The sequence below is a fragment of the Balearica regulorum genome, chromosome 5, assembly GCF_011004875.1.
Source record: "Balearica regulorum gibbericeps isolate bBalReg1 chromosome 5, bBalReg1.pri, whole genome shotgun sequence".
Lineage (NCBI taxonomy): Eukaryota > Metazoa > Chordata > Aves > Gruiformes > Gruidae > Balearica > Balearica regulorum.
In genome coordinates, this window is record NC_046188.1 from 18,008,829 (window position 1) to 18,031,690 (window position 22,862).

The following is a 22,862-nucleotide window of genomic DNA, read 5'->3' on the forward strand; positions in this document are numbered from 1 at the left end:
CTTTCCCCCTTCCCTAATCAAGATTCAAGACAAACTTCTCTGTGCTGACACCCCCTCTGCCTTGAAGAAAAGGGTTATTGGGACAAAAATTGCAAGTGTTACATGAGGTGCATGAGAAGTGAAACTGCGGCTCCCCTCTCGTAACTATGGCAAGGGGCGGCAGCAGGTCTGTTCTGCTGGGAAAACTGCAGGATCATGTGAAGCTTTTGCTGGGTGAGACAGAAGTCAGCAGGGCGTGCTGAGACTGACAGCTGAGTGCCTCTGGGTCCTGGCTTACCACTTAGCTGTGTCCCACCTAATACCAGAGCTGCAGGAACCTCTGGAATCCCTGATCGTTTCTGTGGTTGGCCATGTTCTGTCTTGGGGGTCTTTCAGCTCCCAGCTTGCTTTAAGCCAACTTAGGGATCTCATATATAGATCTGTGTTGGTTCTCAGGTCCTCAAGAAACAGTTTTAAGTCAAAAGAGCAAGTGAGTGCACACATGCACACTTTCTTCTGGCTATACAGCTTTGACTGGCATAAAAAATTCTACAGCTCTTTGTATATTCCTTCATTAATGTACATTAAACAGGCCAGTCCATTTCTTAGCAAGGAGGGAAGTAGCACATTACTCCCTCACAGAATAGTGAATAAGAAACAATAAAATGCCCCTAAACAGCCCAAACTATTATTTTTCCTCCCCAAAGGCAAACTATGTCTGTGGCAAAGAGTGGTGAATGCTGCATTTTGGAGCCAGCAGTGGACTTGCAGCAGGCAGCTCTTCCCGCACCTCTGAGCTCTGAGGAGCACAGAGTGGGTTCAAGTGATTCCTCCAACCTGCCACTCAAAATCATTGTAGTCTTGTCCCTCCTTCTGAGACAGTGACTGACCCTTGATCTGGCTGCCACATGCAGGGAGTTCATCCTCACTGCAGAGCGTGGGGCAGTGGACGTGGAAGGCCAGGGGGAACACAGCTGTGCAGGGGGAAATTGGCCTTTCCATTGAGTACAGCTCTGTGTGTGTGTGTGCCTATGTGTACACATATATATATATATACACACACACACTCTCTCCTATTTGTATGTGTATATGCCTACATACATACATATATGTGTCACACACACACAAACACACACGTCTTCTGCTTAAGCTCTTCCTTTTAAAACATTCATAATGGGATTTTCCCCCTCATTCATCTCTCAGTTTTTAAGAGCTGCTACTCCAAGTACTGGCAACCACAGAGTAGACTTCAATTTGCACCCCTCAGTTTTTAGGAGATGGTTTATAATTCTGTAAAGCAGAACCCATGTCTGCATAATCCTGTCTTCCCCCTCACCTTCCCAAATTCTAGATGAGTAAAGCACAGTCACCTACCTAACTGTTCCTCGCTGTAGGAGGCTGGGTCTATCAGAGATTTCAACTCGGTGCTCTGCACTAAGTAACTCTTCAGCTGTGTCATCATCATCCGGATTTCTTGCAGCATCTCTGTGCTGGAGCTCTGCTTTGCCATCATCTCTAAACTGTACACTCTGTAGTCCTGCACCAGGTTGCCAAAGTACGAATCCTTGTCCTGTGCCAGCTCCACTATCTTCTTCTGCAACTTCCTGTCACTAGACAAAAAGACTGTGAAGACATTGGACAGGCTCACAAAGGACAGCCTGTTCTTGGCTTTGCCCAAGATCATGGAGTGTGTCTTTTTACTGGACGAACTATTCAGCATCTCCAGGTCATCCTCTGTGCTGCTGGTGGAGTAGGAGTCTGGCTCAGATGCTGATGCCTGAGCCACGGTGCTGCCTCCTGGGCCCTCCAGGGACGAATGCGAACCTTTCAGTTCAGCTGAGCTGACGGATTTGCGCCCATGTCCCGGTTCAGTCTTGCTGAGTGTGCAAGTGGCACCACCTGCCACTGTAGCTGAGCTGTTCTTGCACAAAGACTGCGCTGTGGCCGTCTCTGCCACTGTTCTTTGCTTCAGCTGGCAGGAGCTGGGGATCCTTGGTACCTGGGAAAGCCTCTTCCTTCTCGGTGGTGGGATAGGAGGTGACTTTCCTTTCTCAATGGCATTGCTTTGAATCTCAGGCATGTCTTCCTTCTTCTCTGCAGGTTCGGGCTTTGCCTCCTGAAACTGTGATACAGCCCTTTCAGGAACCTCTCCAGGCATTTCTACAGCCTTTTTGCACAGCAACCTTTTATCTCTGCTCTCTGTACTTGTGTCTTGTTTTTCTTCTGTCCGTTCCCCTTTCAGCGTTTCACAACTTCCAGGCTTACCCACACAGCTCTCCTCCGAGGTCCTCTCGCAAAGCCGCCTCCGTGGGGGGACAGAGGGCTGGGAGCCCTTCTTGGGGCTCACTGCTGAGGGCTCGTTGACGGAGCAGCTCTGCTTCTCTTCTTCTTCTTTATTGTCACCGCCCTCAATTTTCATTTCCTTGATGCTCTTTCCTAGTGGTTGAAGAAGCACCTCGTTTTCTTCACAGGCAGTCATGGGATCCTGCAGGAGCTTCAGAGAAGATTTATGAACAAGAGCATGAGAAGGTGGAGGTGGAGGGGGGCGGTGGGGAGACTTCCTTTCAGTGAGCGTGATGGCAGGAGGGAGATCAGCGCTCAGAGCATGGCTTTTAGGAGGAGATAGATCTGGAGAAAAAGGATTACTGCACTCTTCTATAAAAATAGGATTCACGAACCACAGCCTGTCATTTCCTATTGACAGCTCAATTTCACATGAGCAGTGGTTTCTGCTACTTGCAAAACACTGGGTAGATCTTAAACTGTCTGCCTGGGCAGTGCTGAAAGCAGAGTCTTTTGCAGGGTGGGATAACTCCTCTCCTCTTCTGTGATTTAAGGAGGAATCCCAGAAATCTGTCCAAAAAAAAAAAAAAAAAAAAAAAAAAAAAAGGAAAGAAAGAAAGAAAAGAAGAATGAAAAAATGCTCTGAGAGAATTTTAGCTGTTAATGGTATGTACATGTCCTACTTGTTAAAAAAAAAGGTACACAAGCTTTCACACCTCTACACAAAACAGTGTGAAGAAAGGGTTGCCTGTTTTATGTGTGTGAGATGCTTCAAACCATGGAACAAGCTCACAAGCTTTAACAGAAACCTCTTGCCAATCTTAGGACAATCATCTTGTGAAAACTGGTAATGCTGTGCAGCCTATGCAGTATGAGCAGGAAAGTACAAGTAACAAATATGAATGATTGCAAAAAGGGGTCTATGGCTTGTTCAGTGATCACTGCCCTCCAAATGCAAACAGCTGTGGATACCTGAGACGAGGGTGTGAAGACCCCAGGAGAATTCTGTTTCCCTCTTGCTGACTGTGGGAAGGTGCTGGGCTGAGATATACAGCCTGGATCCAACATGCACCAGGAGCACAAGAGATACCAGATGAAGAGTGTTCTACACAGAGGTCTGATCCGGCTTTGCAGTACAACTAGTCTGGAAACATATGATTTTAAATACCTTCCACAGATTAAAATTGCCATTAACATCTATGGCTCAGGATGACGATTATCCATAGCCATGCCCATTCTCTGTTTTGCACCTTGCTTTGAGACTGCCTGCCTGCAGGTGTAAGAGAGGAAAGATGGTGCAAAAGACTGTACACAGGAAGGTTGTATGCTGAAGGACTAAAGAAAAGTTAAGTACTTCATTGCCATCAACTGTGACTGGAAAAGGAAGATGGTGTTTCAGATGCAAGTAGTCATTTCTGTATGTCACAAACCTCTTATTAGAATTTTTCTCTGAATAACTTGTTTTAAAAAAATTACAAAGCGTTTGTACGTCTTTTAAATAGCTTCAGTACCACATTCAACATTTTTCCCTTCCCCCAGAGGTGAGTGTTCAAATCTGCTTGCCTTAGCAGTCTGATTGCTTTTAATCATTCTCAGAGCTGCTAGCCAGTGTCCACTACTGGAAGCATCAGGAAACAGGATCCTGCAAACCCCATGTGTTCTGACCAAGGAAAAGGGTATAAACCTCTGAGGGTATTTACTGTGTAAGCACTGTATAGATGCCCACAGATTTAGGGAAAAGGGGAAGATGGGAAATCCTGGAAACACAAGGATGCAGATAACTAAATAACTACTCAGCATGCTTGGTCCCTGGACACAGAACTGACACCGACAGCACGCTCTTTGGGTGGACTGACAGGTCACACGAACAGGGCTGCCACACAGTGCCCTGTGCTTGGTGTCAAGCCTGTCTCACAGCAAAAACATCACGTGGTGGGCCCAAGGGGGATGGATGGGGCTGCACACGCGTGCGATGACCCTCAGTGCTGAAAACGTAGTACAGCTCTCAGGACAGTGCCTTCAGCTCTGCCTTGCCAGTGCCCCGTTCTCCTGTCGGCTGTGCCAGCGTAGCCCCCAGCCCATCATGGAGAAAGGGGTGCAGGGCTGAGCTGGCCAGAGCCCTGGGCAGGGTCTGCCTGTGCCTCTTCCTAAAAACCAGCACCCCAGAAAAGCTCAAAGGGAACTCAAAACAGAACAAAGAAACTCTTCAACTAAAGCCAACACAGGACTGGGGTGAAACACATTCAGATAAAATCTCTCCCTTGCCCACTGCGTCCCCAAAGACAGGCCACATCTTCCCGTTTTGCTCCCCGGTGCAGCCGTGACTTTTGATGGCTTCCTGCTTGCAGCCAGCTCCACAGTGTTGCTGGCAAAGCTATCTTCTTTCTGCTGCTGCCATGACCTGCCCTCTGCAGGGCTCTGCCTTTCCCCCTCGGCACCCTGAGCCTGCTGCAGGCCTTGCCTCCTTCTGCCAGCGATGGGGACAATCTGCCCCAGGGACAGGGACTGTCCCCTTCCCTCCGGCAGGTGCAAGTGCTGCAGGCAGGGCAGGATGGGCAGGCCAACTCCTCCCGGCCCCTCTGCTCCCTCTCGCCAAGCATTTCTATAACGTGGGCACAGAGTAAGCCATGCTCAGGTGAACTAAAAGACTCTCCATTCCCATCAGAATAAAATTGCTGATTTAGCCTCTTGCCACCTAGGCTAGTGTCCGTGGCTAATTTGACTTCATAAGCCATGTCACCATGTTTTCTCAGGGAGGTTGAGGTTAGAACAGCTTTATTCTCTGATTTCCTACCATGAGCGGGAGGAGAACAAAGAAGCTTAAAATTAAAGTGTTGCCAGGAACAGCAGCACACTCGTCAACAGAATTCAGGAATAGACGCGCAGATGCAACCGCACACTGCCAAGCTCCTCACATCTGAGACTGTCTGGGGTATGATTTCCTTCAAACTCCCCATTTCTACTGGGTATCAGCAAATGCAAGACAGTGGAAGTTGCTTGTTTAAGTCAGAATTTAATGCTGTGGAGTCTCACGGGCTGAGGAAATGGTGAGTAAACCTATCTACAAAAGGGAAGTTGGTTATTTTTCTCAGTAGTGGTCAGGATAAGGCACTGTGATGAAAATGCAGTGTTCCACGCAGACTGTGAAGAACCAGATGAGGTGGTCTTACTAAGGGTTACACGGCTGCTTCAGAGAGGGTTTTTCCCAGCCCAGCCACACTGCCTCATACAGCACGAAAAGCAGTTTGATCATCTCCCATTGCTGTCCTGGCTCTTCCCTTAGCATACACTCTGGGAGAGATAATTAAGCAGTTCTTTGAGACTTCGGCATGTCTGTGATGGTATGTGCTCTTTGTGCAGTGCAATCACGCTAATTCTCCTGCTAAAATGCCTTCTGCATCAGCAAGGTCCGGACTAGAGGCCCTGCAGTACATCCTCTTTGACAATACACGTAACAACCAGATGCTTTGTGGAACAATCCAGCTTGCAGGTAGACATCTTCTACCCCCTCAAAAAACATATCACTTTGAAATAAATAAAAAGCAACATACGAGAATTTCAAACAACACTAGCTTTCCTTTGGGAGCGCCACTTCGGGCACCACTTATTGTTTGTGTACCCATTTGTACCCTCAAAGTTTTGTTCCAGGAAGCAGTAAACAGCATCGCTCATTACTTCAGCCTGTTTGACTTTACCAAGACAGCACGACATTCCAAAAAGATATCATCATTTCCCAGGAAATCTTTACACAACAGCAGGTTTTCTTCTGTTGTCAGAGACTTTCCTGGCATGCACGGTACTGTGACAAACAAAGCTCCAAGCGTCACCTCCAACATTACCACTTTTATGACCACCAGTGTACAGGAGAGAAGGAAGAAGACTACAGCCAACATTGTTTTGGGGCTTGTGCTTTAGTTAATCCCTTCTTTCAGAAGTTGCTGGAGACTGTTGCCTGAGGCAGGATCTCCTCTGCTGGCTCAAATTAGACAGAAGGTTGGAGAATCATGATACACTTCTTACATTTTAATCCAAATGTCTACACTTGTTATAAAATTAATAATAAGTTTACAACTTGCTATCTCCAGTTACAAAGGTGTTTTCTTTAAGCAATATGTGCTGGCTGGACACCCAAACTCAAAGTTGCTTTGACAAATTGGAACATATTCAAAATAGGGGATGTTGAAAGTGTTAGAGGCAAATTTGATGGTCAAATTCAACGAAGCTGCCTGAACTCAAACCAGTGGTGTTTGCCCATGCCTTCTGGGAGGTATAATGCAGAAGATCCAAAAATAGATCCCCAAAGCCCCAGGGTGCTCTAGTGAGTATCTCTAAGTGAGCTAAGTCTTCAGCTTTCACCATTGTTTGGCTGTTTTCAACAGCTGAGGGAAAACTGAAAAGCAAAGTAGCATGAGAGTAGCTAACTGTAATAGCTGTCTCAAGCGGAGTGTGTTAAATGGGAAGGAATAGGAAGGAGACCTCCTTTAGTTAACAGAACTGCATTTCTCAGCTCTGTAACTTTATACATATCTAAAATTTGCTCGTTTGGTGCTGTCACTAAAAATAACATTCCTTTTTGTATCTGATCAGTGTGAGGCGAGAGAACATGCTGGGACACTACACATTTCTCTACCAACTAGAAATCCTGCAAGAAGAAGGTGAAATATCAAAATTCAAAAATATCACACTCCCATCAGCACTGCCCCCACACATCAGAAGGGGAAATTGCAAAGGTGTTTTCCTCTATTCCTCTATTTTCCTCTATTCATACATCTCAGATGCCAACTACTTCCAATGTATGTCTGCTCTCCTGAGAGGTTGTGCAGCGCTTCAGTTGTTGAAAGCCCCAGCTTATACAGTGAGTCTGTAGGTTCCACACCCTGCACTGAAGTCCAAGTAGAGGTTTATGTCCAAAGGGGCAAGTGGCCCTTTTTTCAGTGTGCTTCTATAAACATAAAGATCATAAAGCTCTCTCTTGCATTCAGGCCTTCTCAGCTATTCTGAAGACAATAGTTGATCTATCCTCCAGTTGCATTATGTCTGTGCGAGGCACCATGGTTCTCACAAGTCTGACTGAAACTCTGGCTGCTTTGAGGGACTTACCTATCCCCAGACTAGAGATAATTTCAAGGTCTTGAAAGCTACTGGCTTCTAATATTGCTTGTGGCAGCTTCAGAGTGAAAGGCAGCAAATCCCTGTAAAAAAGAAAAACAGTGAAAACCCAACAGAACAATAAACCCCGCAACTGTTAGGAACTCCAGACTCTACTGTTGGTTTTAGTAATTGAATTAGCTCACAATTTCAGCCCTGTTCTGCAAAGTCCTGGGTGCTGTCAAAGGAAGATGTCTCTGCCAGTAAGGCACCATGGACATTGTGCCAGCCTGGCTTGCTCGGATTTCGCAAGAGATCACCAGCTCCTGTGGAGCTGCTTCATGCTGTGCCGGTGGCTTAATCACTGTGTCATGGCTTCTTCCTCTGAAAACAGCAGGAACACCTCTCACCTCAGGGGAGGCCAAAAGGTTGAAATACCTTCCCATGAAAAGTAAGGTGCTGCAAATGGTAATTATTGTAAGTAGAAAAGCCATTCTTTTTGGTGTGGAGGGGATGATTTGCAGTCTTTTTTGTTTACCTCTCTCTCCCCAGCCTGCTTCCTCTTTTAAAAGTCAGTGTAAGGCACAGGGACATGGCCAGATGCAGTGGGGTTAGGGAAGGAAGACACCTACTGGGGAAGGGTAGTCCCTGGGTGAAGTGACAGACAACGATGAAGTGCTGCATGACACTGAGAAAACATATATCCCTCTAGTCTCTGCTCTCAGACTTCTGACTGCTTGGAAAGATGCTGTATTTTTACTGAAAAAAAAAAGATGCAGTTTCTCAGAGGACGTTAGTTGGGTTTCACTGAAACACACCCTAAGTCTCAAATGATTTAACAACAGAGCTCTTGGGCTGGCGGTGAACTGTTCAGGTTTGCCTCTTGCCCAATGACAATTTGCCAAACCTGTTCCTACCTCAATGCCCATTCTAGCAAGGACTAGAAAAGCCAGTAATATTAGTCCCTAAAAGGTAGCAAGGAATGGCACAGGTTCATTTTACACATTAAAAAGTTTAACAAAATGTTCTGCAAGCTGCAGGAAATTATTTTAGAAAAAGCTGCCTTTGTGAGTAGGTGGTCTCTGCTACACAAACACACACCCCATAATGCACGTGACTGCAGACCTGGGGAGGACTGATCTGTTGACAGATGAATGCAGGGGGGCTATTTTTGCCCTTATTAACAGATACATTTCTTACTGATGTACTGTGGACTCCATGAGTTCTCTGTGCACCACGGAGCACTCTGTTGTCACATTGATTGACATAAACTGATGTGATCCCAGGATTTATTTTTTTTTTCATGGCAGATATCAGGTTTAAAAGAGGAAGAGGGTCATGGACCTTCTGCTTTCTTTGTTATATGCATAAGTAGTTCCTTTCTTTTGTGTTTTTTTGGTTTGCGGGTTTGTTTTTTTTTTTTGTAGAAAAATACATCTAAAAATCAGGAAACATTAAGACATTATCCTAATAGAAAAAAATCTGGTTTTATTCATGGGGCAGCAGCTTGCAGACCAGCCACCAAGTCACCTGTCACCTGCAGGTGTTATTTATGTGATCTGAGGTAATCTAGCCAGGCCAAACTTTCTTTTGAGAAGAGCCTATCAATCAGCCCTGATAAGCTGTTTCCAGGTATTTATACATGACTATTTACTACAGCTCTGAGAACAGGCCTCTCCACTCACCATCATGGAGAGCTCCGACAAGCTGCCAGCAAATGGCAGGTCAGTGCCTAAGCAGCATTTTTATTACCTGCTTCTCTCAGAAAATTACTCCCTATTTCCTTGTGTTTTGACAGCGACCAGAGAAATCACATGAACCATCTGAATGTGTATTTGACACTCAGAATTAACATCTATAACAAGAACTAACAGAAGAGCTTTTCTTTCTGGGAATCTTTCTTAAGCCATGATCCTTTCTGCAAGAAAGCAGAAGCGAGCAGATTTTTCCTCCCATCAACAATTTGGCTAGAAATGCCTAATTCTTGTTTGCATTTGGACTCTTCTTTGCTCCTTTGGTAAGACAGAAATCTTTATATGTAGCCAGGGGTTAATTTATGCCCAGTCTATAGGGTCTATACACATCTAGATGGCTAAATGTCTTTTCACTGATGGGGGTGAGACAGAGCGTGGTCCCTGGCACGCAGACAGGAGTCCTGGCCCAGCAGTGTTCAACTTGGCTGGCTGCAGGAGCAGCCCCCAAAAGAGTGTGACTGCTACAGGCTGGGTAAGCTGCAGCACGCCGTATCACACCATAGATAGACCGTTCCTACTATGTGACCTAACCACGTCACTAACATGACTGCCATGTAAACATATTTCCATTTAAAAGCGGAAAGCAGATTCTGGATAACTACTTTAAGAGTCTTCTAAGTTTATACAGGGGAGGTCAAAGTTTGCATCCAATGCAAAACCAGGCCTGATGCAGCAGGAATGGGGTAAGTATCTTGTGGAGGTATCGCTGCAGTGTGCTTAGCACAAACACACAGATTGGAGAAGACTGCAGACACACAGGTTTAATCACACAGAGGGACTCATCAGCTGCTGATCAAACCTTGCTGTAATGAAAATTACCTTACAGGTCTTTCCCATCTCTGTGCCCACTATGTTTGGTATTTCTGCGCTAAGCAAACCATGAAGGTCTATTCTTCATTGCTTTATTTTATTTTTAAATTCTGGCTAAAGAACAGAAATTGTTTCAGGACTACTCTTCTTGACAGATCCCCATAGGTGACTAATTGCTCTGAGTCTCCCACAGGCAACAGTCTGCTAGCAGGTTTGTTAAGCTGCTGCCAGGTGTGTGTGGATGCTTAAAGCTGCTTTTAATAAGAGATGGTTAATCCAGGACCCTTTTTGCTCTGTGCCCTGCTAGCCCCAGTCCTGTGCCTCAGTTCTTTGTGAGTGCAGCCCTATGGACCTTCCTCAGACAAAACTTCCAGCCTCAGGGACAGCTGTTGTTAAGCTGTGCCTGGGTAGAAACTGGGTGATCTGGCCCCATTGTAGATACTAGCATCTGAAATAGCTCCTGGTCTGGCAGGTTGTATGAAACCGGAGGAAACAGCGGGGGCTGTGCTGTGACTGGATACTGAGGAAAGGCAGTCCAGAAGGAAGCATGAAGCGACCCCTCCATGGAAGCAAGGAATCCAACTCACCTACTGACACAGTAGAAGGCAACCAGTTTGAAGACATCCTCAAATACAAGGACAGATCCTTCCAGGTACAGGACTAATGAAAAACAAAAAAGACAGTCAGCAACTGTTTTCTTTGAGCTGTATGGTAAAAAAAGCTGGTGGGTTTGGCTCACACATCTTGTATTCTGTCAATGTCCAGTATTTGCATGGACTAATATGAAGAAGCATAAAAAACTGGCTTCAGGCGGCCAAACACAATGAAATTCTTCAGGGAAACACTAGAGAAGAAATGTCTCAGCCTGGCTTTCTGAATCGTTAGGTCAAGATAGAGTGTTGTGACAGCAATAAAAACAATGGGAAGAAAAAGAGCTCAGGTCACAGCCAAAGGGTTCGTTACAAGCCCATCTATCTCTAAGGATGCACATCCGCAATACACTGTGACCTTGTGACTCTCGATGCTGGAATCTGGTTTGGTCTGGATGGACAAAGTGCTTTGAAGCAAAAAAAAAATAGAAATTACTGTTTCATTACTATGTGTGTGGGCTCTGACCTGGGTCATGCAGGCAGTGTGAGCATAGCCTATTTGTATCTCTCCTGTCTTCTCCCTCCCATTGTGTAACACAGCGACAGCACTTTCCTTTAAGTGGCAAAATACAATCCACACCACATTGCAGAGTTCTTCAAGATGACCTCCTTTATAACAGCATGCTATGGCATTGTGTAGCCCGAATCTCACATGTTATTATAGAGCTTTTGGCTGCTAAACTAGAAAAAATTCACCAGCCGATGGAGAAAATTTCACATTGACCGATAATCCAAGGCAGAGAGAAAGAGATGGATCTGAAAGAGAGAAGTGTCCAGCTTTGCTTCAGCTTTATAGTCTCCTAAGTTGTCTATTCCCATATGTACACAACACACCGTCACAAACAGAGAGTGACAGATTTAAGGAAATCTGCGGTGGATTCTCAAAAATGCTTGCTTACTGGTGGTAGAGAACTGGAGCCCCAGAGCTGCACCGCTCCTGCTACAGGAGCATGCCAGGAGTCCTTGGGGGGCAGGACCAGCTCACACCGCCACAGCGGTGCCCGCAGCCACTCTGCATCTTCCTTCACTCTGTTTTCTAGGCCACCCTTCAGAGCTGTGGACACGAATCTCAGCTTCCTCGGCCTGCCATGATTCACAGCCCTGTGAAACATCTTCAGCTCCTTGCCCTGCCTGCCTGGTTATAAGCTCCTCTACAAAACAGGGCCTCCAGCACCTGTGGGAGGGACACATCTGCCTGGCTTTCCTCTCCCCCAGCTCCGTGCACTGGCTCTTGTTCTCCAGCCAGCAGAGAATCCCACTGGAAGGAAATGCTCAAGCTTGTCTCTTGTTCAGCTTCACAGTTCATTCCCCAAACAAGGCATTTCCTCCTTTTACTTCTCCCTTTGTCCTAGCCCAGGCTCTGCACAGTGCTATTTTGGGTTGAATACACTAAAGTAGGCAATTTTTTAAAGAGGCAAAGGCTGTGTAATTCTCAGAAGTCATTCCTAACATCGATTTGTGTTGGATCAGCACGAACTGATCAACCTCAGTGTGCACACTGATACCAGACTGCAATGTGGAATTTAAAACATACTTTGAGCAAAACAGTCCCCTTCCCTTACTATTCTCCCACAACTAGAAAAATAAATGTTCAGCAAGTTTTTTTTTTCTTTTTCCTTAGTAAGAATCATGTTTCAGTCCGGCATTTTAATTAAACATCTACCATTAACAATTCCTATAGCTTGAAATCCATCTGCTTTGCAGCTCTGACACAGGAAACAAAAATAAAGACAAGTGCTGTTCCAGAGAATGAACCAAAACCCAAGAGTCTGAACTCACTCGCATCTCCAGAAATTAAATAAAGCCCTTTGTGTGGATGATGCTTTTGAGGACTTCATTCCTGTTAGAAGCCACATGTTCACTTTGGCATCCTGAGTTGCAGGTGGACGTAAGAGAGCAAGCTGCACCTGTACATGTTTACAGACATAAGCAGATTGCTTGGATTGAGACTAAAGACTATTTCATGGCCAGGAAGCTCTGCTGCTTGGGACCCTGAATTTTAGACAAAAGAATGTTAGTCTGATCCCTCAGTGTCAGGAGTATCCACACAGAAGTGCCTTGTCACCGTACAGCTCCTCCTCCTCCCATATATAGTTAGGTAGCATAAGCCACCACAAATCACCAGGAATTATATAGCTAAAGCAGTCTAGGTACAAAGGCTGCTGGAGCTTAAGGACAGGAGTTTTCAGCAGGTGGTATATAGAAACTGGACTGTGCCTGGTTTGCTGTGAGAGGTCAGAGAAGGTGACAAAAATCAAGCATATTTGTCAGCAGGCTGGAATTCATCATACAGAGACCCACAGCTCTGCCGGGACATTTTTGGGTGGCCTGCAAACAAGTAAGAATAGAAAAACACTGCTTTAGATGGATCATTACTCAAAGCACTAGCCCCATCAGGACCAAAACTCTGCCCAAAATTTATTCTGAACAGTGACCATATCAAGCAGCCTGTGCAGGACTACGGCAGCCACTTGGACCCACTCCGAGCACAGCTCCCATGGGGAAAGCCTTGCAGTCTCCTGGGGGGAAGGTCTCGGTAGAAACTGTAACACTTTTTCCATAACCTGTTTTTATCTAGACAACTGCTGACCACCAGCAGGCATCACTGATAAGCAGTGCTTCCTGACCGCTTTGCTGTCGGGTGGCAGGTGATGGGATCAGTATAGGAACATCTCTTGTAGGAATGGTTGCCATTCGCTTGTGGAGACCGTTAAGCGGGTCCTGCTGCATGTTTCTGATTCTTGAGAAGATGCAGAAAAATAGCAAGTTCATACAGCTAAAAGGGCTCTGTGGACCACTGGGGAAAATGGCTCTCTCCCCCAGTGCCCTCAAGGCACCTTGCTCCAAGAAGACAGTCAGGAAGAGGTGCTTTTCTCTGGCTGTGGATGTGTTGTGGGTAGCTGGGGACATCGCACTGACATGAGCACTGCTGCTCAGGGAGGGATCATGATGTTGCCATTTATAGGAACTCATGACTTTTGCAAAAGCTACAAGCAGACACTTTTCTGCCAGACTGCTGTAATCCTGCTGAAAACTGCAGAGACAAAATTCACCTTTCTTGGGCTCATAAAACTACACCCAGGGCACCTGAAAAGCAAGGAAATCTCTATATCTCACCAGAACAGTGGCAGGATGTCAAGAATATGATCAAAAGCAACAGCAAAAATAGGCTGGGTTCTGTGAGCCAAACATATTGCCACAGCATATTGAGTTTTACCTGGTATTTAGAAGCCCACATAAAATACCCACCTTCAGGAAATAAAAGGGAAATGTGTAGATTAACGGGCAATTTTGAGCAGTCTGAAACAGAGATATCAGGATTAATTGAAAAATATTTTATGGGTGATGGAAGCATTAGTAACACGAATTAGTGGTTCACTGATGACCATACTCTGTTTTGTGTCCTTTGTGCAACTCAATAAGTGAACAGGACATGGCCAAGTTATAATTGTCTCATCTTTCCCTTTACTACACCAACATGCTCTGAAAAGTGTCATGTTTAGGCACTGACTGCAATCTGTCTTCACGTTTCCCTTACTCTTCAGGTGTCCCCATCATTTCTCCATCCAGATGCTGATGGTTTTGAGTCACACTGTCCCTGGGCATTCTGCCTTCCTTTCCTCTTTCATTTTTCCCTGCAGAATCATGTTTGCTAGTTCTGTTGTTCTGGTCACATGGACAAACCACCCTAATTTCCATCTTCTTACTGCTTACATAGGCTCACGGGACCCAATTACTTCAGCTTCTTCTTCTCTAATGGCACTGTTAGTCCTATTCACTGTTTTTGATATCTGTGTAATCCTTCAGAGACATACGAATTCAAAGATATGAATTCCTTATTCTGCAGCAGTTGTGTTGACAGAGGACTACTGAGAACACAACCATCCTCAGAAATCCTGCTTGGATGTGCTTGAGATGCTCTTATCTTTCCAGATTCTGGCAAACTGTGAGATTTGTCATCATGGGAGTGATTCCACTTTTCTATTTCTACTTTAAAATGCAAGATTATAACTCCAGAGTTTCCTCACCACACCTCTCACTGGAGTTTCCCTGCTTTGATATAAGTGTCTGGCTTGATACCAAGTTGGCATGACCTTGCTTGCACTGACCTTTGCAGTAAGCAGCACTGGCCAGCTTAGTTGCTCTTTTGCTACCCTCAGCCCTCTGCTCGCTCTGAAGATGGGATCGCTCCACAACAGAGGTTACCGACTTTCCTACTGCTAGATGCTGACGTTCCTAGCTGTTGCACGGGCCAGGTTAGCAGTTTCCTGCCCCTGGGGAATGAGCCTGGGTATTGTAATAGAGGACTGCAGTGACTACCGTAGGCCTGATGTTGCGTGTGTCACAATACACCGTGCTTGTCGTACCTGCCGTGCTTTACAGAGATGCTTAAGACCGTGATGTAATTTCTTCAGGTTATTGCTCAGTTCTCTGAGCACATGCAAATCTTCTTCTGGCCCTTATTCATGCACTAGGCTGATGGTGGTATTAAGAGAAAGAGCTTTAGCTGGATAGAAGAAATTTAGATTACAGTGGTAGAAGTCCTTAGGGTGTTTATGGTGTCTTTCTGCAACAGCTCTGTTTGTTTAAAAGTTCCTAGTATCTGTCCCTGACATTGTTTCTTGTATTACTTTTTGATGACCTTCTGGACGGTACTGTATGGCCTTGAAGTGCGGTGTTCTTGTTAACACTGTCACTGTTTGTCTGTTTGCTTTTCTCAAGGCCTTTTTACTTCTCCTGTAATCTGATGCCTCTGCTTCTTCCATCTGATGCCTAAGCTGCAGTTTCCTTTTTGGTTGCACAGTTCTAGCCTGTCTGGGGCAACCCAGGTCTGTTTTGTCTTTCTTGTCTTTTCTAGTGATTCTTTCATGAAACTGTCAGTTGTTTCTATTTTTTCCCTCATCAAGGAAAGGCAGAAACTTCCCTGGTTTGGACTTCTGCCAGAGTCTACTGTTGTGCATCCAGCTCATGCTTTCTCACAGGATTTCAATTTTAAGGTTTCCTACAGAGTTTAATCTTTCTGTCCATGATGAAAAAAAATCACTGCTGGTGGCAGTTCCTGCAATATTGAAACTAATGAATTATGAAAGTGATAAAGTGGTAATGAGCTTGGGTCTTGAGTGTAAGAGAGATCTATTTTTAAACTATGTTTTTCACAAAATATAATTGCATTGTGCAGAATGAAATTAATGCCATTAAAGAAGATGCAAAACACAGGCTTTTGCACACTTCTCAGGCTGGGGTTGAGTGGGGGGACACTCGGCAGAGTGCTCTGTTTCTTTGTGCACCGTGTCCATGTCCTGGTGCTAAGAAAAAAGACCATCCTCACATCTAACAACAGCCACAGCGCTCTTGGCCGCTCCACTATATTTTGGCTCGTCCACATTCAGCCAAGAAGAAAAGCATCACCTTGGTGTCCACTCAGATTTTATGTCTTTAGTTCAGCATAAACTCCTGCTGCTGCCTGGTCTCGTTGCCTCTGCTGCAGAATGCTTGAGCAGAAACGCGTTACAGTCATTTCGCGGCTGTTTCCTCCTTACTGCAATTAGTTTTTCAGCAGGGGTTGAGAGGGTGGCTCTCAAGGGTACTTCAAGCACAGCTGACCTAGCTAAGAGAAAAGTGTCACAGCTCCTCAGTGCTTGCCTTACCCGTATCCACGTGAAGAGTCCCGGCAGGCCCACGGGCACTGCCAGCCATTTCAGGGGTTAAGAGCAGAGCACAGTCTGGCGAATGGCTGTTCGGTTTCAAAGCACTTACTTCCCTTCCTTCTCAGATCCTCACCCTGCAGTTCCTTTTCAGTGCTCAAATAAACACCTTAAAGTCTGTGGAAATTCCATACCTGGTTTGCACTGTTTCTTCAGCCAGAGGCTGGGGAGACTCAGGACTTCTTCCCAGGACCAGATGGCAACATGAGGTTTGGCTGGAGTTTTAGATGTAGCCATGCAGGGCTACACATCTTGCTCTCACACAGCAGGGAGGAGGGGGAAAACGTGGCCTTTCTGAAATGTTGAGGACTGAGAGAGCTCCTCAGGACACCGAGGGGAGTAGGTGACACATTCGATTGGTGTGGTCGCTGCTGTAAGCATTTGAGCACTGTGGGTCATTGCTGAAGAAGTCACATTTTCACAGGCTAATTCAGCATCCACCCGTACGATTCCAATAGCAGTACAAGATTCATGCTGCCCAGCACGGTGATTCAAACTGTCAGGGCTCAGGGCTAAGGCTGACAAGACAAACAGAATGTAGGTACTTGCAAGTTGTTCTCAGAAGGCAAATTTCTTTGGTAAAACTTTGTGAAGTAAACAAGGCTTTCAGATACATAAAGTCTCCTCTGTGCCCCATGTAACAGGAAAGGATGCTATGATTTGAAATTCTGGGGGTTTAGTTCTTAGCAACAATTTCCAGGTTGTATAGATAATCATGAGAATCAATCCTTATGTGAAAAATATATGTTATCATACAGAAGTATTTTATTAAGAATCATTTTTTTCCATTTACTTTACAGAAAAGTTTATTTCTGTGGCTCTGAGATACATCATGACATACCATAGAGTTGAGGTTAATCACATAGAAAAAGGAAGTTTTCTGAGCATTTTAAGGGAAGCCATCCGGTACCCAGAACCACATTCTGCGTGAGAGACTTCCAGGAAGAAGGACTACATTTTCCAAAGGCGAGTGATGAAAGGGACTAACCCACTCTGAAACGGCAGAGGTAATAGGGTGGACAATAAAAGGAAACAATGCTGTTTCTACTTCTGAGAACTGCGATCCCACCTAGTTGCCAACCTGGTGGAAGAAGGTCTTCTGAGTCCCACTCTTCTGCGTGGGATAGATTGCACTCTCACTGACTTTGAAGGTCCTACTCAAAGGTCAAAGTACGAGGTCCTTACTGCCCTCACTTTATTTCAAGCAGTATCTTATTTACTTCATTTCAAGTCTAAACCCTTGTTTATTACACTCTTTAGTATCTACAGATAGCAAACACTGTCCAAGGGCAAAAATTATAATTTGTTCCAGTTTAGCCACTGAGACAAGGGCACTGGTATTATGGGTACTGATTTAGAGTAGCTGTTTTAAAACCAGTAAGCTTTTTGGGTTATGTTCAAGGTACTAAGCAGAGTAGGGTAAGACAATATTATCCTAGAACAGCACACATAGTCTCTAGCTCTGATTACCCACAGATTTTGCATGATGCCTCTTGAGAGTGAAAAATAAGGCAAAAAAAAGCCAAAGTGAGGATTAACAAAGCTAACAAGAACCTGAGGGCTTCTTTCCAACAGACTTTCCCTACAATCCTATTGGTTTAAAGCCTACGGTAAAAATGAAAATGTTTGCATGGAGAGGGGGGAGGTAACTCTTCAGAGTGAGAGTTTAGAAAAAAAAAAGAAAAACAAAACACCCGCTATAAGCAACCAGAATGTTTCCAAAACAACTTGTAAACCACACAGAAACCTGGCACTGTAACATCTTGGAAAAGCAGCTGCACAAGTGTCTTAGGTTTTAAAAGTGTTTTATGTTTTAAAATAAGCAGTGTGTCAAAGCGACATGGAACTCAGCTCAGACGAGTGGGGCTTGGTGACACTTTCTGCTTTCCTTGTGCATGCCTGCATTTAGAAGAGAAATTATGAACTTGCGCAACAGGTTATAAACTGTGTCCTCATACCATGTTTTACAACATCCCCCAAGCCCTCGGTCGCTGTTCTTGCCAAACCAAAACTCTGGGCTCCTACTTCAGAGTAGTCTCCTGAGTGGGAACTCCTTGACACTAACTCAATTTTCAGGGTTAATAACAATGGGGATAATGGAGAACTCATCCTTGCCAGGCAGACTAACCTTGGGAAAACATCTAGGTTAGACATCCTTAGGGGACTAGAAATCATTCAGTCTGGATCTCCAGTCAAACCACAGACGGCAGACCAGGCAGTGATAATATCTCCTGTGTCCTTACAATGGCCCACACAGAGGTGGCCTTTGGCTTTGCATTGCCTGTGGAGGCAGATGAGATCCAGCAGAAAGCAACAGCAAAATCGCATCCCTTGAGCTGGAGGCCAGGGCTGAGGCAGAGGTGCCCAGTTCTCCCACACCATGGGGTGGACTTACTCAATGGTAGGTTTTTCATGCCAAGAAGCTGCATAGGTGATGGTAGATGTTTCTCACTAGTGAGAAACAGGCATAAACAGGGGAAATTAGCCCATGCTGAGCCCTGAGTGATGCAGGCAGATTGTTATCTGTGTCTGAGCGAGGCTAATCGGAAGATAACTAGGGTAGCTGTATATCTTCAGAGCTGTCACACAGACATACCATCGGCAGCAACAGGAACCACTTTAAAAGATAACATTTGTCAGTCTACTCTTCTTAACAGCAAGGTGTCTGCCGCACTGAACAGGAGTCATTTGCTATGGGAAAATAGAATACTAGCCTGCATGCCCAGAGTCCTCCTTATATGCAATCGAACTGCTGAAAATTTGAAGCTTAAGGTTAACTACATATTCAGCTTTTCCAGCCTTCCCTGCTAAAAATACACAAACTTTTATTCATCGACTAGCTAATCCTTGAAAAAAGTAGTCTTGGCCAAGTTCTGTTGCTGAAATGTATGATTTGTTTAATTGAGATGGAATTAGGGAAATCAGCCATTTTTGGCAAGAGAAGAGAAGAGATATCTTCTCTCCCAAGGGCTTTGATAACTCTGTTGGTATTTTTTCCAGCACATTTCTGCTTTTCTTCAGGCTAGTCAGGCCCAGAGCTGACAACAGCTTCTTACTTTGCCTCAATCACACACTCCATCATGCATCAATAAAGGAAAACATTCCTCTGAAGAGAACTGGAAAAATTGGCTTGCCTCACAGTACAGCAGCAGAGTTGCCTGTCTGGGTATACAAAAAGCGTACAAAAAATGTCAGGAGTGTTGGTACCTCAGTGCTGAACAAAGTCAAGTGCTTGGCAGGCAAAGGGCCCCTCTGCAGCCTGGTAAATACAGTGCTGGCCAGGAGCTGGGCTTGTTCAGGGCCAGTGGTGCGTGGCTGCCCAAGCCCCTTCAGCAACCTGTGCTCAGCTCTCAGTCTATAAAATGGGTGCAGTAACACCGAGTTCCTTGGGAAAATTCAGCTGAATTCAGCTCAGCAGGGACTAGAAGGGGCAGCTCTTCAGCATGGTACCAGCGGTGCTCTGCCTCAAGGAGCTTGGCTGCCACGGGGCAATTTGGCTGTGGTTTTGCACAGACCTCCCACCCTTCCCAACAGTGCTTGACCCTGCCTGCAGCCTCCTCTCCTTGCACCGCAGGGCAGCTCTGCTGGGCTCCTGCCTCCATGGGCATCCTCTTTCCAGCTTTGCCCAGAGCATCTTGGAGGCTCACGCAGTCATCCAGCACTACAGGATGTGGCCGCGTCCTTGGCCACCTACTGCCCCTCTCCACCCTGTTCCCAGACCTCTGCCTCCAGCCTGCCACCCACCTTCCCCGCAGTCACTAGCTGCCCCTTCACCCCCATATCACTTTCTTCTCCTTTCCAGACTTTATTTCACGTAACCCAGCACATGGCAGGATCTCTAAAGAAGCATTGCCCCACCATGCAGTCCCACTTTCCCATCCCCATGTCTGCACTGCTCACTCCTTCCCAGCCATAATTTGCATGAGGGAGAGGAAGATGGGGACCAGAGGGGCATGAGAGCATGGACACACGTGGCCAGTGGATAAGGGATGGCAAGAGGGCTTCTCATGATAGTGTGCGGCAGCAGTGTCAGCACAAAGTTACAGCCTGAACTCACCTAAAACCTGGCTCCTCTCCTAGGGACAGTACCCACACCCTTTTCCATCTACCTGTGTTCGTGAGGCTGCAGTACCCTAACTACTAGTTACTGGGACTAGTGTTGATTTTGCCATATATATATATGTATTCAGTAAAATCATACTCTATAGTAAACCTGAAGTTGAAGATGCTTAATGACCTTTCTAGCTGGTAGACAAGTCTCCAGGGCAGTTCATGAGGTGGTTGCCATGGCAGTCCTCTCTTTGTCTGCTTTATCGCTGAATAGCAGCATGGGGTATCAAAAAAAACAAACCCCAAAACTTGATCTTTTCACTCTGTAATGTCAGGTTTAGCCTCTCATCTATTCAGAGGAAATCAGAGCTATAAATAGTCCTACCCTGCTTTTCATGCCTTAGATTACAGTATGAAGTATTCTTCTTTCCGGTGTTGAAAGCTTCAGGGTTTCCACTCAAGGAGGCCAACCGTTTCAGTTAAAGTGACCATTTAAAAAAGAACTACAGTACCATCACAGTGATAACAGAAGTAACCAAATGTACTTTCTGATGGGCCCTTCTGCCTACCCTCTGATGAGCCAGAGGTTATCTCCAGAGGTTCAACTTGGGAAAGACAGGATGTACATTTACTGCTTGTATTGGCCTACTCCAACTGAAAAGTTCCTTTAGCATTTGTGCAAAAACTGTCCAGGAGCCTTGCAGTGCTATTAACTCCACATGATGAAGTCTATCTCAGCCTGCAGCAAGCTTAGCTCTGCAATATGCAGAAGGGCGTACAATTGCATCTAAAGGGCATTACCGGGCCTTTTCAAGCACACTGAGATACCTCATATGAGTTAATTCAACTGGAGATGTGCACTAAGTAGGCTGAGCACATTCTCTCCTCCGTACACAAGGTGTCTACCAAAGAAAGGAAGTTTTGGGGGCTATCACAGGTGAGACACTACCTAGGAAATATTTATGATTTATTTATCCTTTTTCACCACCATCCTTTTATAAATCTTAGCAGTATTTCTCCCAGAACTTGGGTCTTAGAGAATGGGAACTGCTTTTCTGCTCTTCTGAGACATCCCTTCTGAGAACTGCCGTCTGCCCTGAGCTTGCCCACAGACTGACTCAGGCTCACTGGCTGGTCCCCTCTCACGGGATCACTCAGGCTGGCAGGGACCCCAGGAGACTTCTAGCCCAAACCTCTGCTCAAAGCAGGGTCAGCCATGAGGTCAAACCAAGTTGCTCAAGGCTTTACCCAGCCCTGTCTTGAAAACCTCCATAAAAATCTGCAAGTGCTACCCAAATAAATGGCTTCATCTCAGAAGTCGGTGTCATGAATACCAGCACATGCTTCAGTTCATTCACTTTAGCTATGAAGTGAAAGATCCCATATTTCTGACCTCAGTCAGTACCACAGATTTCCACCTTTTCCAACTCCATTTCAGTTCAGAAGAGATCCAAAATAAAAGCAATTAAAATTAATTTTAAAAATGGGAGATGGTCTTCCTGTAGGTTGTTTTCCTGTATATTCTGTTTTCTGAATCTTTAAGAAATTTTAATGTACATCTTTAGGTTTTTCTCTGCAATTGTGATAGTTATTTCTTTTTCTGGGAAAAAAAAAAAAAATCTGTCTATCTTCACTCTACTTCCTGATTCCAGCAGGCAGGGTGTTAGCAAAAAGACTTGCAAAACTAAGGAAGCTATTGCAAGAACTGCCAACACTTCCACAAAAATATTCATATCACAAAGCTCATTTGCACAACTGGCTACTCTCATTAAAGGAGCTAAATTGTGAGTAGGCTGCAGTGACTGAGCTATCCTCCCATTTTTTTCTCATGACCTCATTCATGCAATACTTCAATGCAGTTCATGTGGGAAAATACCATCTGAATATGCAGTGCCATTTTAGCAGCGAGGACTTTGGTCTCTGAACTTAATCGAGCCTCAGCGACATACATAAAAGAAATGTTAACAAAATAAAACAAGGAAATCTGCCATAATGCGCCATATCTGGCCGTGGTGGCCAGGGTGCCAGCAGAGTCCATTATCAGCATCTGAAGGTGTGTGAGCCAACAAAGAGCATCTACTAAGCTGTTCCTAGATGATCTGCCTCTTCTTCCCTGCCTGGTGCTCACTCAGTGAGTGCCGTCACACAGCAGTCGGACCTGCTGACCCATGAAGGGACACAGGCAGGAATTTGTATCATCCTTTGCATCTGAGCTCTGCCGTCATGCCAGGCATGCTCCCAGCCCTCGCCTCAGGCTGGCTGTGCTATAAAGACCAGGGCTTTCAGCAGCTTTGTTTAGAGCTAAGCCTGCAAAGATGAACAAAGTCCATCCCCATGTTACTCTAATGCACCTCTGTAAACATGCTGCTGCCTGATGACTGTTGTTTAATTACCATCTGTTACTGCTAGAGGACAGTCAGAATGACTGCACATGCCATTTTGATCCTGTGCAAATGGCATAAAAGCTTTCCCCCCCCCTTACATGTGCTTTGGAAGGAGGAATGGAAGTGTAGAAGTGGCTGAAGTAACTTGGTAATAGTGGA

General features: G+C 45.4%; 2 protein-coding genes across 2 annotated transcripts in view; both read right to left on the reverse strand.

The window, feature by feature from the left end:
* Positions 1-22,862, reverse strand: part of SLC24A4 (solute carrier family 24 member 4) — a 410,963-nt gene that overhangs the window by 247,101 nt on the left and 141,000 nt on the right. The window lies entirely within an intron of this gene.
* RIN3 (Ras and Rab interactor 3) overlaps positions 1-22,862 on the reverse strand; it is a 69,729-nt gene that overhangs the window by 16,673 nt on the left and 30,194 nt on the right. The window contains exons 4-6 of the mRNA XM_075753651.1: positions 10,502-10,574; positions 7,363-7,454; positions 1,354-2,832 (exon numbers count right to left, since the gene is read on the reverse strand). Coding sequence (XP_075609766.1) covers positions 1,354-2,832; positions 7,363-7,454; positions 10,502-10,574 — 1,644 coding nt within the window. The remainder of the gene's footprint in view (positions 1-1,353; positions 2,833-7,362; positions 7,455-10,501; positions 10,575-22,862) is intronic.